This window comes from Bos grunniens, chromosome 23, assembly GCF_055505025.1.
Source record: "Bos grunniens cultivar Pamir isolate PY7600 chromosome 23, Bosgru_T2T1.0, whole genome shotgun sequence".
Taxonomy (NCBI): Eukaryota; Metazoa; Chordata; class Mammalia; order Artiodactyla; family Bovidae; genus Bos; species Bos grunniens.
In genome coordinates, this window is record NC_141187.1 from 31815207 (window position 1) to 31829953 (window position 14747).

Sequence of the window (14747 nt, forward strand, 5' to 3'; positions counted from 1 at the left end):
TTCTGATATGGGGTTTTCTCTTTGAATCTGATATGCAATTCACAACAGCAGTCTTTGATCAGTTGGTATCAGCCAATCTGACGCCGTTTTCCCCACAGTACAGAGATGCAGCCGCGGTTGAGCGTCGCAGTCATCTCCATCTTGATTTTCCGCTCATATTCCCATGGCTTCTCTAAATTCAGACTTATTTGAAAGCATTTGAATGGGGGAAAAAATTACATTGGTTCCACAAAGGCAGGAAGCTTTCCACTCAGGAGTGTGTACTCCGTCTGTAAGACCACAGTGCATTTTCATTTCTCCGAATTCCCGGGGACTTTTCATCTCAGCGGGTCTACTTTCTTGCATCACCTCTGTCTCCGCTCAGCCCTGCGCTCGGCCGACTTTCCCTCTGCTTCAGATGCCACCTGTCCCACCCCGACCCAGTCACTGTTTTTTAACTTAAGAATGTTAAAATACTTTGCTATCCTGAAACATTCAGAGAGCTAATATTTCCTTTAGAAAAAGCACTGTTTTAAATGTATTAAGTTTAAATAAACTACATTAAATGCAATACAGACTAAGGAAATGCAGAAAAATAAAAAGGTGGTAACTTGAAAATTTTCTGAAGTCTCATACTCAGAGAAATATATTTGTGGTTCATTTCAGCTTTTTTCATTCTAGTTATACATTTTGGGACAAAAGAAACTTCCACCAGATGGATCCATGGCCTGAGTGGACACACTGTGAACCAGACACACAACTTCACTTGTGACCGGAACGCCATTACCTCCATTTTAACAGAGGGGCCATGATGACACTTTGGGTCTTTCCATATCAATATTCACTTGGACCTTGTTTCCAATAGTCCTTGAAATTTGAGGGTTTTTCTCTTTATTGAGTCTATGATTGTTGAGTAAATGGTTATAAGTCCATTTAGGAAAGAAATGGGGGAAATATATTCTATATATTGTCAGTGACACTGCAGGGTCCTCAGGAATTGGCTTCTCCTTTAATCCAAGACGTCAGATCTGAAAACTGGTTTAAGATCAGAAACTGGGCAAGGTATTGTGATTTTATTTTTAACTGGGGCAGCTACCCTCAGTCTTCTGATTATCCTTGATTTCTTCTGTGTAGACAGTGATACGCTTGTTGGCTGCCCATCTATTTTGTTTCTAGGGATGCTGTATTTTATTAACCGTCTCAACACTGTCTACAAAGTTGGCTACCTCTCTGAAATTGTCTTTCATTACATTATTTTTGCCCACCCACACCTGGCGCATGCACATGCACACACTGACCAGATTCTGAGCAGTTGAGTGCTGCTATTTCTGGCCTGAATTGCTTCGAGATCCTATAATTCCCATTGCTGTCAGTGAAGCCACTTCTGTGGCAGAATCTCGAATCACCAGCACAAGGCCAATAGAGGACACTCACCATGGAACTTCTTAGTAATGGTAGTGTCCCTCTCCCATCACATGCCTTCCCCCACCCCCAACAGAATATCCTTTGGCTCTCCTGTTACCAATTCATCTAGTGGGTTTTTCAATATTACATGGTAAATCCACTCTAGCATGTCCACTTCTTTGAGTTTTTGATCCCTCTTTCTGCCGTCAATCTCAAGAGTCCTGGCATTCTTACCACATTTAGTGAGAGCTTTTGCTGTTTTAAGCAGGAGAATCGTAACAGTACGTTGAGTTCTTGCCAGTGTATAAAAATTCTGTACTTTGGGAGAATGCTCTAGTATCAGTGTATTCTACATCAACTAACTTGGCATTCTACTCTCCTTGATCCAGAACACTTAGAATTTAGTTGTGTATGGAAGGATGCCGAATGGGTGGCAGAGGTACATGTTTGGCAGAGGAGAGATCTCTGCATTGTCTTCAAGGAAGAAGGACTAACTAACCCTTGATAAGGAGGATTGGGCTACCTCTAAAAAGCTCAAAGGATCTTGGGAAATCTGGAGATTGAGATGTTCTAATGCATACTCTGGAGAAGGAAATGGCAGCCCACTCCAGTATTCTTGCCTGGGAAGTCCCATAGACCGAGGAGCCTGGCAGGCTACAGTCCACGGGGTCGCAAAGAGTCAAACATGACTTAGCGACTCAATAGCAACAACAATGCATCCCACCAGATGTCTCCATCCAGTGTCTCAATATTCTGTTTTCCAATTGAGGCCATGACCTAGGCATGGAAGATAATCTGGTTTGAGAATTTAACATATTTTGGAGTCCTACTATTCCTGTGATTAAATCTTGGAGCTGAACCTTAGCTTTTTTTGCCCTTGAGTTGCAGGATATGAGTTTTTTTATACCCTCCTATGGAGACTCTGGCTTTCACATTAGCCTCTACTTGATGGGCTTCCTTTGTGGCTCAGCTGGTAAAAGAATCTGCCTGCAATGTGGGTAGACCTGGGTTCAATCCCTGGGTTGGGAAGATTCCCTTGGAGAAGGAAAAGGCTACCCACTCCAGTATTCTGGCCTGGGTCCCAGAGAGTTGGACACAACTGAGAGACTTTCACTTTATTTGATGAGATATCATCCTCAGCATTTAATCATCTCTCTCCAAGGCATCAATTTCTTCTACTGAAGAATTCTATTACATTATAATTACCAAAAAAAAAAAAAAAAAATTACCATCTCTCCCATATTTATCAAGCACCTGATACATCACATTTGCTTTTGTATATCCATCAGTACAGCATCTCAGTTCAGGTTGGGTGAAAGTTTTAAAAATTGCTTCTTTGTGCCAGTGGCTGTTTGTGTTCCACCAATCCCTTTACTGCCAACCAGATGGACAATCCAGCTTCAAAAATCTCATTTTAGGGACTTTCCTGGCAGTCCAGTGGTTAAGACACTGCACTTAAGGTTAAGACACTTCAAGGGCATGTGTTCCATCCCTGGTCAGGGAATTAATATCCCCACTTGCTGCATGGATGTGGCAAAAAAAAAAAACTCATCTTAGCATTTTTTTCTCAGATACTTTTGGTACCAACTACTGTATTTTGTGTTCCCTGGAAAGACTCCAAAATGGGGATTTGCATTCAGAAACTTTACTGGGGCGCTATCTCAGGGTGAACACCTGAGAAGCAATGAAGAATCAAAATTTGTCAGAGGAGCAAACTGGGCTGCAGTGCAAGTGCAAAAGGGCATTTGCCTACTCCTGGGGGTCTCCACCACTGGAATGGGCCCTTTAGATGTGTCCTGAGTTGAGAAGTCAGATCTTGGCTGTTATACCTCTCATAGACCAATAATTGGATATAGGGTGCCCTTGGAAATGAAATGTGACCTTGACCTGAGACAATTCCTAAAGAGGGGTGACAGTTGACAGTCATCAGGTAACAACCTTCCAAGGATCTAGGAAGGTAAATCTTCTATCCAAAGGGTCCAGGTATTTAGTCAATACACCATCTGTGACAGTCACAGTGAGGAAGGGATGACAGTTGAGAATCATCAGATAACAACCTTCCAAGGATCTAGGAAGGCAAATGTTCTATCCAAAGGGTCCAGATATTTAAATGTCAATACACCATCTGTGACAGTCACAGTGAGGAAGAAGACAGAGAGAAAATGAGTTTGAGCTCCGGATAGGATTTGAAAACAACCACAGGTTCCAGATGCTGTAGGAAACATTTTATTGGAGATAGTTGCAGGGCTGGTTCTGAAGCTAAGGGTTCTAGGGTTGAGAAGGGAAAGCCTATCTTTCAGAGGATGTTCTGCCCAAGTATCATAATCTGAATACACTAAAGATCAGACAGAGGAAAATTTTTGTAGGGTCCGAATTAAAAAGAGGCTCTGACTGCCACTGTCATGGAGATACTCTTCCCTTCACGTAAGGTGATTTCTTGCTCCCACTCTATCTAGGGCTCCTACAAAAGAGTGACACATCAGTGGAGGTAGGGTGGGTGGGGTGTCATGGAAAAAGACTGATCTGAAAATCTTTGGAAATTGACTTTACATGTTTCTTCTAGGGGAAGACAAATGTTATGAAGTAGAACTTAAATTGTAAGGCTGTTCACTGCATTGTCAATTCTACACATTTAGGGTAGAGAAAGAAGGAAGACTCAGAATGTGTAGGAACATTCTTTTTCAGGATATCATGCCAAATTGACCTATCCTCATGGATGAATGATTTTCCTTTGATATATATATGTGTGTGTGTGTGTAGATATATATATCTATACATATATACTGTGCTTAGTCGCTTAGTCATATCTGACTCTTTGCAACTCCATGGACTGCAGCCTGCCAGGCTCCTCTGTCCATGGGGATTCTCCAGGCAAGAATACTGCAGTGGGTTGCCAGACCCTCCTCTAGGGAGGTATATATATATATATATATTTTATTAAACTTGTTAACAGATAGCTGAGGGTTTAGGGTTTCCATTCTTTTCTCTTACCCACATACTCGTGCAGGGGGAAATAGTAGTAGCCTTCTGAACATAAATCTACTTGATAGAGAGTGGGAATTTTGGCACTATATGTGATTTAGTCAAGTGGAGGGCATTTAGGAAGAGAATGTAGAGAAAAGATTTTGTTTTTAAACAGGTCTTCAGGTAAAGAAGCAGGATGGCTCCTGCCCCCAACTTGATCTTCTTATTTGGTTTTGAACTGTTTCATGTATGCCAGGATATCTGTCTTGACTGTACTGACTGGAGTCCGATGAAACCAGCGCATGACAGGGATGCCATCAGGTCCCACTAGGAACTTTTCAAAATTCCAGCGGATGTCACGGACCATGATGGGTTCCCAGGATATATGTTTGATTGAGCCCATAATCTCAGAAGGGTGAGGACAGGATTGCTGCAGCAGAGAGATGGAAAAAAGAAATGACGGAATCATTTCTGCTCATGGATGATCCAGGCTATTTTCACCCACAGATACTCCACTTCCACTTATGTTGAGATATTTTCATTTCCTATGATTCTTAATATATTCTCTGAATCACAACTATGCTAACTACCAAGAAAGTTGTAGATATTATAGCAAAGGTCTGTTCCCTCTTTCTGTTTCTCCCTGTGACCCCATCACAAAATCCTGTTCCTATGAATGAGATATGTCACCTCTCTAGCTTTCAATTTCCTTTTCTACAAAGGGAATAGATTAGAATGTGGTTTCCTAGATCTTGATGCTCCGTGGGCCAGTCATCTTTCGAAAATACCTTTTGGGGGCCAGAGAGTTCCAATATTTTGTTTTGAAAAATAAGAGAAAAATTTTAAAACACCATTATTCATTTAGTTTTAAAGAGATAATTATAAGAATAAATTACATATTTGTCCTAATCTTAGAATAAAGGGCAGCTCTGTAAATCAGTTGATGTTTATGAAACCCTCCTTACATTGCCCTGTTTTTTCAGTATATATAAAAATCTCAACATGGGTCAACCTTGGCCCACAGTCCAGCATTTAAGAACACTGAACTCTGATGATCTTTAAGGGCCCTTCTCAGCTCTCACATTCTCTGTATCTAAAAGCCAGTGTTTCATAAAAGGCACTTATTGCGTTGTATCACATCTGCCATTTTTTTTTTTTTTTGTCTTCTCCAGTGTGAACTCATCAAGGAACAGGGACTGCGTCTGTTCATTTTTACACCCTTATTGTTTAGCAAACTGCCTTATAGATAGCAGGCACTCAACAAATGTTCCTTGAATGAATGAATGTCAATGAACAAAAGAGAGTGGTCCCAGTGAAAGTACACAGTGCTTTGTACCACAAAGCCAGAGCATCACAGGTACTAACAAATTTAACCCTAGTCCCTATGCTTATAAGGAGATCTCTTCCAAAGAGTCCAACCCCTCCTCCAGGCAGGAGCCCTTGTGTCCATTTCTACCACACCAACTCTACATTAGGAATAGTAAGGAAGAAGCAGCTTAGGTCAGTAATTAACTCACCTTTAAGAAGGTGAAGACTTTCTGCTCTGTTTCACCATTCACATCCCCTTTCTCAAACAGCTGGAAATTAGGTACGTATCCTCCTCCTGGACGGACATACCTGTAATGAACCATAATGTTCCCAAGAAGCCCCAGAATATGAGAGAAAATTATAATAGGGTACCAGGATTTGAGGTTACGAAAAAGGGGAAACAGATGTGGACATATAGAAAACAGGGCTGGGAAGGGAAAATAAGACCATCGATAAACTTTGGGCTCCCTGACACTTTATTTTTCTCTATTCCACATGCTGCCACTGTCTCCCATCTGAATTGTTTCTGTACCAGCAACACCAGGAGCTATTTCTGTGCTCCCACTCCTCCACCATCCATCCAGGTCTCACTTCCCAGGGAAAGGGAAAGCATCTCTGACACTGCCAGACTCACATTAGTGGAGGCCAAATTTAAAATCAGTTAGTAGGTACCCAAGCCTATTAACCCACTGCCCATCCTGGAAGTCCCCAACATGGAAGTGCCTCCGGAAATGGAGGAAAGATAGACAGAGACAGATCTCTATAGGGTTTTAAGTAGGCACTTACTTCAGTCCTGGAAGAATTTCTGAGTTTTCTCCTGGTTCTTGCTTTCCAAATTGGTTACAGGGAAATCCCAACACAACTAGGCCAAAGGGCTTCAGCTCCTCCTGTAGTGCATTCAGTTCTATGGGTAGAGAATGGACAATATGGTGGCCTGGCCAGAGAGCCTGCCTTGTGTATATAGACAGAGTGATCCTTGGAAATACTCATTTTAAAGAGGGAAAAACAGAGGTCCAGGAAAAGGGGAAAATATCTAAGTCAGAAAGACTGTTCATGGCAGGGCTGAAATGAGCTACTAGATCTCCAGACATGTATGCAAAAGCCCTTTGTTATAGTGCAGTATTTCCCAAATCTGCAGCACATCAGAATTAGATGGGGCCATTCCTTAAAAATAGGGATGCCCAGATTCCTTTCCAGAAGTTCTTCTGGTTACATTATTCTGAGGTGGCTCCCCAGTCATCTTTATTATTCTAAAGCTCACCAGATCATTGCTGGTGGGATTGTAAAATGGTATAACTGTTATGGAAAATAATATGGAGGTTTCTTAAACAATTAAAAATAGAACTACCATAAAGCAGTAGTCCCAATTCTGGGCATATATGCATAAGAATTGAAAACAGAGTCTCAGAGAGATATCTGCACATCCATGTTCACAGGAGCACTATACATAAAAATCAAGAGGTGGAAGCAACCCAAATGTCCATTGATGGATGAATGCATAAACAAAATGTGGTATATCCATTTACAATGGAATATTATTCAATCTTAAAATGGGAGGAAATTTTGTCACATGTTACAACATGAATGAATCTTTATGCTAAGTGAAATAAACCAGTCATGAAAAGACAAATACTGCAGGTAAGACAAATACATGGGGTATCTAAAGTAGTCAAATTTATAGAAACAGAAGGTAGAGTGTGGTTACCAGGGGCTGGGGGAAAGGAGAGAGGGGAGCTGCTATTTAATGGATACAGAGTTTCAGTTTTGCAAGATAGAAAAGTTCTAGAGATTTGTTTCACAACAATGAATATTTTTAACTCTGCTGAACAGTCTTCTTAAAAGATGGTTAAGATGGTAAATTTTATATTTTGTCTTTTTGTACCACAATTTAAAAATTAAAAATTTCATTTCATTTTAATTTTAAACAAAACCACATTTAAACATCTCTGACCATCAGTTTGCCTTCCCTGATTGGTTAATTGGTAGATTGAATCTTTTTTTTTTTTTAAAGGAAAAGACACACACAATGAGAATGGACTTCTCTCTTCACAGGCTAGTTCACCCTGGGTGGAGTCGGGGTAAATCTGACAGGGGCAAAAAAAACCAGAAATTTCAAGTTGAGTTTTCTGGTGTTCTTTAACAATCTTCAGGATGTTAAAGATGCATTCTACCTAAAAACCCTCACTGATATACCAAAACACAAGCTTCCAATTGCCTTCTTCCCGAAGTTTTTCAGGTTGTTTCCCCGAACTTTTATAATCATCTTTTCATCTTTTGTGAGCCAGACTTCTTCAGTTCCGTAACAAACACTAGCCAGTCCCTAACTGAACAGTCTGCTCAGGCAACAGTGTCAACTGATATCTCCTCTGAGTCCTTTCATTTTTATTTTCTGCAACATAAGATTGCTTTCCTATTTCCACATGGTTCCTAAGTACTTTTCTTCACATCCTCCCCTCTTGTCTTTAGTCACTATAGACAATAACTCCTCTAGGAAACAGACTATTAATTAGGAAACCTGTCTTCCAGTTCTTGAGAAACTATTCCCCAGTTCTTGCACCTATTACATACAGAGTTGGAACTGAATAAATTGATTTTAAAAATCCCTATAGCTGGCAAAATGAAGTATGGTCCAATAGAATATTATTCAATCTTAAAACAGAGGGAGGAAGTGATCCGAACTCCAAGGTATCTTATTAATTTAAAAAAGCAAATTGGCAGATTTTATTTATTACTTGTTTGGAGAAGGAAATGGCAACCCACTCCAGTATTCTTGCCTGGAGAATCCCATGGACAGGGGAGCCTGGCAGGTACAGTCCATGAGTCAAAAAGAGTCGGACATGACTGACTGACTATCATCATCATCATTTATTATATGTCATCAATTGATAGAAAAGTAAAAAAAAAAGAATACATATATATTTTGTAAACATGATAATACTGGTCATCAGAAGGGAAGGGAAAGAAATGAAAAGACCTTTTACTCTAAACTTTTTTATTCCTTTAATTTTGAGCCTTGTGAATATAGTTCAGTTCAGTTCAGTACCTATTCAAAATATAATAATGAAAAACTTAAAAATGAAGTTCTTATTAGTTCAAATATAAGAAAGGCATCTATTTCTGATAAAAATTAGTCCTGTTCATTATTTTTTGGCTTTTAATCAATATGGCCTAAGATATGAGAAAGATAACATTCTACCCTGAATAATGCACAGAGAGGGGAAAAATCTACACCTAAAGGAGGTGCTGAGGTTGGAGAGGAAGCATTCGCCTCTCTTATGGTCTCCTCTCCAGCCCTCGCTCCAGTTAAATGTTCTCCAGGTACAAAGCCCTTTTTGCTTTTCCCTGTCTTTGTAAGTTACCTGGAAAAGTCTCAAAAACATCAATCCTACCTCGTATATTTGCCAAGAAGACTTGAATCTTCAGAGAGACTGCTAGCTCTCAAACACATTATTGGTTCTCCTGGAAATCTCAGGAGCAAAGCAGAGGCAGGATGTAGGACGGGGTCAGCAAACGTGTTCTGTGAAGGTCCAGATTAGTCATTTCAGATGGTCTCTGGCACCAACACTCATACTACTCAACTCTGTCTTGCAGCATAATATCAACCATAGACAATCTGCAAATGAGTGGTCATGGCTGTGTTCAATAAAACTTTATTTACAAAGTTAGGCTGACTGGATTTCCCTTTGGACCATAGTTTGCTGACTCCTGACATTAGGGAATAAAGTCACTTGATCATGAGTATTTATTTTGATATATAGAATATAAAATTAGAATATAATACCAATATGACTTAAAATATAACAAACTGGAAAATTAGTCCCAAGGAAATTTGACTATGAACTCTTACCAGGATATTGAGCTGTCAGACCACAATAGGTGGCCACATTGACAAAAAGGACATGCTTGCCCGCATATTGCTTGAACTGAATGTGTTCCTTTCCATTAAGAGTGAAAGCATCATAATCATAGATAGTGCCTTTCACATCTTTGTAGCAATCCATCTGGAAGATTTAAAAAAAACATAATTTTAGTAATAATAATTCCTAATGTCAGTATAATCTTTCAAACCATTCAAAGAATAATACATATATTAACTGAGATCCAGAAAACAAATACGAGTCATCTAATGTGTCAATGACAAGATTGAAACTAGGCCTTGTGACTTGAAAGGCAATGGTATTTTTGAGGAACAGGCAGTCAAGTCTCTTTATTATCTTTGCAGAGGTAAAATACCAGGAACTGCTTGGATGAATGGAAAAAAGCAGAGATTCATGAGCTGGAATGGGATGGCCTGGAAGTAAGTGGAGTCAAACTGAAAAGCATACTGCCTTTCTTGCTTCTCTGAAAATGAAACTACCCTTGTCTCTGGGTTGAAGGCATCTTGCCAGGATTCCCTCAGTGGAGAGAAGGTTTTTAATTGCCCAAGTATTTCAGGATAGCCTTATTACTTCTTTAACTTTCCCTAGGTCTTCTGACTTCCTGCCCAACTCATCAGCATGGTGGAGTGGAAAGAGCTCTAGCTGGGAATCAGAAGCTTGCTCTATTGTTAGAGTTCCTTGTGATCCTGGGAAATTTTCATCCTTGGCCCTCAGTTTCCCCACTGGTAAAAATGAAGACATTTTTCTAGATTCCTATTAGATCATGAAAGTCTTCCAGGTTTAACATTCTAGAATCTAATATTACTCTTACCTTGAGTAGTTTTCTCTCTCAATGCACTCTTACAAGCCAATACTATGAAATTCTAACTTTTTGTAGCTGCCAGGAAAAGAGATGGAGAGCTCAAAAATCCATCTGTAAGCAGGTCACTAAACTGTGTCTGGCAGCATCCAACTTATCACATGCCCAACTCCTTACCCATCATGCTCTAGCTATCTAATACCTACCTTCACCACCAGCTCCATCTACCTTAATCCTTATCCAATCTGTGGAACATATTTGAGCAAAGTTCCACATAATAGAAATAAGTTCAGCATGAAATTTTCATTGCCTGTCCTTAGGTTAAATTCCTCTACAGGCAGATCTCATCTTATCTCTCCTCTGTCTTTATCCATGCAGGGTCCATGCAGTACCCAAAATATGCTGACTCCACAGGGCTCACCAGCACATCCTGATTTCCTTCTCTATATCAGGGAAGCTGCTATAAATGGCTTCTGGAGTATAGGGAATGTAAAATCCCAAAGTATGAAAAGAAAGCTAACATTCAAACCACCCAGTCAGAAAAAGGCAGAAAGGTACTGACCAGAGAAAGGAGGGAAGGCCTTAATCTAATAAGAAAGGTCCAGACTTAAACTAGGATTAAACTAGACTCCCTGGAAATGCAAGGACTACAAAAGATTTTAATCAGACACCATCTGCCCCACCTAAAGGAGTGATCCAACAAAAAACCAAACCAAACTCTACCACTGATTCTATCCCTAGCACACTTAGCTACTTAGCTTTTACTCCTGGGGAGAGAGGCATTTTCTTTACGCAGGCTTTTGCACCTTTCTCTAAATGCACATACAAATACACACCAGCAAAACTGAGACATATATAAAGAGAACATTATATCAGAGTATCCATTCCTATCTCCATTATGCCTAGTTCCCAGCTAAACGTTTGTTTTTAAGAATTTGCCTTTTTCCTGCCTTTGCTACTGTGCTGAAAATTTCTGAAAATCATATTGGGTACCAGAATGCATGGCCTTAAGACTCTGATCTTGAAGACTCCTCTAGGTCCAGCTTACTCCTGATATTCATTGTTATTTCACATTTATTTGGGTCTGCATGATATGTCTCAAATGTCTCCAGACTTGGCCTTTATTAAGCAAGTTCTACAGCCAAGGGTCTCCACACCCAAGTAGCCAGCGCCAGTTAGCATAAACACTGTATCAACTTTCAAAAATAAGGATAATCACTCAAGAGGTTATCTAATCAAGAGGAAGGAAGATCTTACTAGAGTTGCATTTATAAACCACATCATATGCACGGTAACTTTTGCTCACCCTCCCCCCTCCATAACTGGGTGAACAAGTGGGTAGATCCTCTTATACACACATTTATGGTGAGAAAGCAGAGACTAATGGAGGTGAAGTGACTTGTCTAAGGCCAAAAATGATAAGCCATTATGTGAATGAGAGTTTGCTTGCCCCTAACTTTTGATTGCTTTTTGCTTCTGGGTCTTCTAATTTATTGTTGTTCTTTCCTAAACTGTCCCTGCCATTGCCATACACACATTTTTATCAATAAGGCAAGTTTTTTATTATATCAATAAGCCATGAATTGGAAATAGAACTGAGGCCAGAATTCAAGACTTCTAACTTCAGATCCAATTGTTTTGGCCTCCAGTTATTTTTTCCCATATATTTTATGTTTCTCTGATAACTCTGATTTTATCCATCCCTAAAACTTCCACATTTGTTTTTCCACATCTTCATATGTTTCCTGCTTAGCTGTGTCTGAGATGACTCAACTCAAACTTTCCTCCAAACCCTAATCCCTCCTCACTCTGATGCCCACTACAGTCCATGCCTCAGACCCAGCTCTGATGCATACTGATGGGTGGCTGGAGGGATGTCCAGGCAACCTCTACCTGGAGAAGAAGGGAAGAAAGGACCACAGTAAAAGGGTTCTCTTGTCCTTACCATATTCAGCTCAAGGAACACCATAGAAGTGAAGAAGCTTTGAGGAGAAGCGAAGAAAGGTTCAGAGGGAGGAAGCATAGGTCAGAGCCTTACAAGACGGGCTGAGGGTGGGATCTTGGAGCAGGACCCAAGACTCCACCTTTGAACCCTGTCCATCCTCTCTGGAAGTCACTTACCTTCTCTAGATTGGAATTTGTCTGCACAAAGCCGGCTAGGAAAAAGAGAAAAAGACAAGAGGCCCTTAACTGTATAGTCATGGTAGTATCTTCAGATCACTGGTCTGAGAGTCTGAGGTTGTTGGGCACCCAGTAACCTTTTGATAGTCTGCCAGGGACTAGCCCAAGCCTATGCAGGCCAATCGCAGGGCGGCAAGGATTTCTAGGGTGTGAGTGGGGCAAGAGGACATAGAATTCAAACCACATCCTCACCTACACACACCCCCGTGAGCACTCAGCGCTCACTAGTGCGATGAGGACCTGGGACTCACATAAATTCTGGCAGAATTATGAAAAGGTGAGGGCAAGCACTCCACACTCCTTCAAGACTGTCTATTTTTTCTGAGTGGATAGCCATGTCTAGGTGTAGATGCAGTCCCCCAGACATCTCAGTAAAGTCAATGCAAAAACGCATGACATGGATATTCCAAATACTATTCCTAACATTATTATTTGGCTTAAAAAAAAACCCAAAGAATGGATCACATATGATCTCTCTAAGAGAGTTAGAAGGAAACTGGGCCTGAGGGAGGGAAAAATCTTTACACATTAATATGTTCACTATACATTAAATGTTTTCACATGCTTTTAAGTCAGTAAGAAAAACCAAGCAGCCCAAGAGAAACTTGGGCACCAGACGGTAAACCAAATGGCATCTGTGGTAGGATACAGTGTTCTCCCTTGCCGATAATCAAAGAGGTAGAAACAAGAAAAGTTGCATTCTGCAGTTATCAGATTGGCCTAAGTTCAAAGGAATGGAGGGACCAGTCTAGGTGTCAGTCTGGTATAGAAGTCTCTTATGCTCCAGTTGACAGCAGAAAGTAATAGCCACCAACTTTCTGGAGGATAATCTGCCATTTTAAATACATTTTTTTTTTAAGTAAATAACTTAAAAATTCTTTTATTTTGAAATGATTATAAATGTATTGGAAGTCTCAAACACTTCTGTTAATCTCCTGGAAGCTCCAGGGCCCAAGAAGGATAATGGAAGTGAGACTCACATTCCTCTAAGGATAAAAATGCTTTGCCTCTCAACCATCCTAAGAACCCCCATCCATTCAGCAAAACTTTCTAACCACTGCTCAATAGTATCAGCCAAAATTTTGAATAGATGAGTTTATGTAACAGGCTTTGAGCACTTGGAATTGCTGAGTTTCTCACATAAATAACATATATCTAATTCCCACAAACCTCATGGCAGAGGTGCTGACCAATAACTTTCTCCCTCTTATCTACAGTATGGATTGACTTTCTGGGCCTCTAGTGCTAAGGTTTGAGTTAATCATACTCCTAAATTCATGATTATTTGTTCTTGCAAGGTCCCCCCCCTTTTGTTTTATATTCATACTCAAACTTCATTGTTTTTTTTATTCCCTTCTCCCTATAGGTGAAATATGTTTAATATGCATATTGTTCTTATTCTTGAAACATCTGTATATTGTATATTACGTCTTCAAAATTTTAAAAATTATTTTTTTAATTTGGATCTCAGATTTAAAGGGTTGAATTAATCACACTTTTAAATTTATGGCACTATATCATCGTTAGGCTGTGTAATGATTCTCTTCTTATATTAATTAAAAACATTTTTTGTCCCCAATCCAATCCCATTTTCTTACCTCTCAGAGATGAAAAGGGGCAAGGCAACAGTTACTACAGACCGGAAAGTTGGCAGTCTGTCATGTTGCAACAAAACATTTGGGAAAACTGTTGTCTGATGACTTAGAAGGCAAAATGACTAAAACAAAGATTAATGTGTTTCCTAGTGCTGTGGGATTAGAAGGGTGAGTTTAGCAACTAACTGTGCTCTAAAAAGCAAAATGGCTGTCTGAGGAGGCCTTACAAATAGCTGTGAAAAGAAGAGAAGCGAAAAGCAAAGGAGAAAAGGACAGATATAAGCATCTGAATGCAGAGTTCCAAAGAATAGCAAGAAGAGATAAGAAAGCCTTCCTCAGCAATCAATGCAAAGAAATAGAGGAAAACAATAGAATGGGAAAGACTAGAGATCTCTTCAAGAAAATTAGAGATACCAAGGGAACATTTCATGCAAAGATGGGCACAGTAAAGGACAGAAATGGTATGGACCTAACAGAAGAAGATATTAAGAAGAGGTGGCAACAATACACAGAAGAACTGTAGAAAAAAGATCTTCACGACCCATATAATCATGATGGTTTGATCACTCACCTAGAGCCAGACATCCTGGAATGTGAAGTCAAGTGGGCCTTAGGAAGCATCACTCCGAACAAAGCTAG

At 40.0% G+C, this 14747-nt stretch overlaps 1 protein-coding gene across 1 annotated transcript; it reads right to left on the bottom strand.

The window, feature by feature from the left end:
* Nucleotides 1-3593: 3593 nt before the first annotated feature.
* Nucleotides 3594-12534, bottom strand: GPX5 (glutathione peroxidase 5). Its single transcript, XM_086369856.1, has 5 exons — nt 12454-12534; nt 9503-9656; nt 6442-6559; nt 5865-5964; nt 3594-4777 (listed from the first exon to the last, which is right to left on the bottom strand). The coding sequence occupies exons 1-5, from the start codon at nt 12532-12534 to the stop codon at nt 4571-4573; spliced, it is 660 nt and encodes a 219-aa protein (XP_086225982.1). The 3' UTR covers nt 3594-4570.
* Nucleotides 12535-14747: the final 2213 nt, after the last annotated feature.

What these genes read in the sequence shown, in the direction of transcription:
- GPX5 (XM_086369856.1), bottom strand. Translation starts at nt 12,534, where the DNA reads ATGACTATACAGTTAAGGGCCTCTTGTCTTTTTCTCTTTTTCCTAGCC. An exon ending in TCTGACAGCTCAATATCCTG is followed by an intron (nt 6,560 to 9,502) that starts GTAAGAGTTCAT and finishes CTCTACCCATAG; the next exon opens with AACTGAATGCACTACAGGAG. An exon ending in AAGTCTTCACCTTCTTAAAG is followed by an intron (nt 4,778 to 5,864) that starts GTGAGTTAATTA and finishes TCTCTGCTGCAG; the next exon opens with CAATCCTGTCCTCACCCTTC.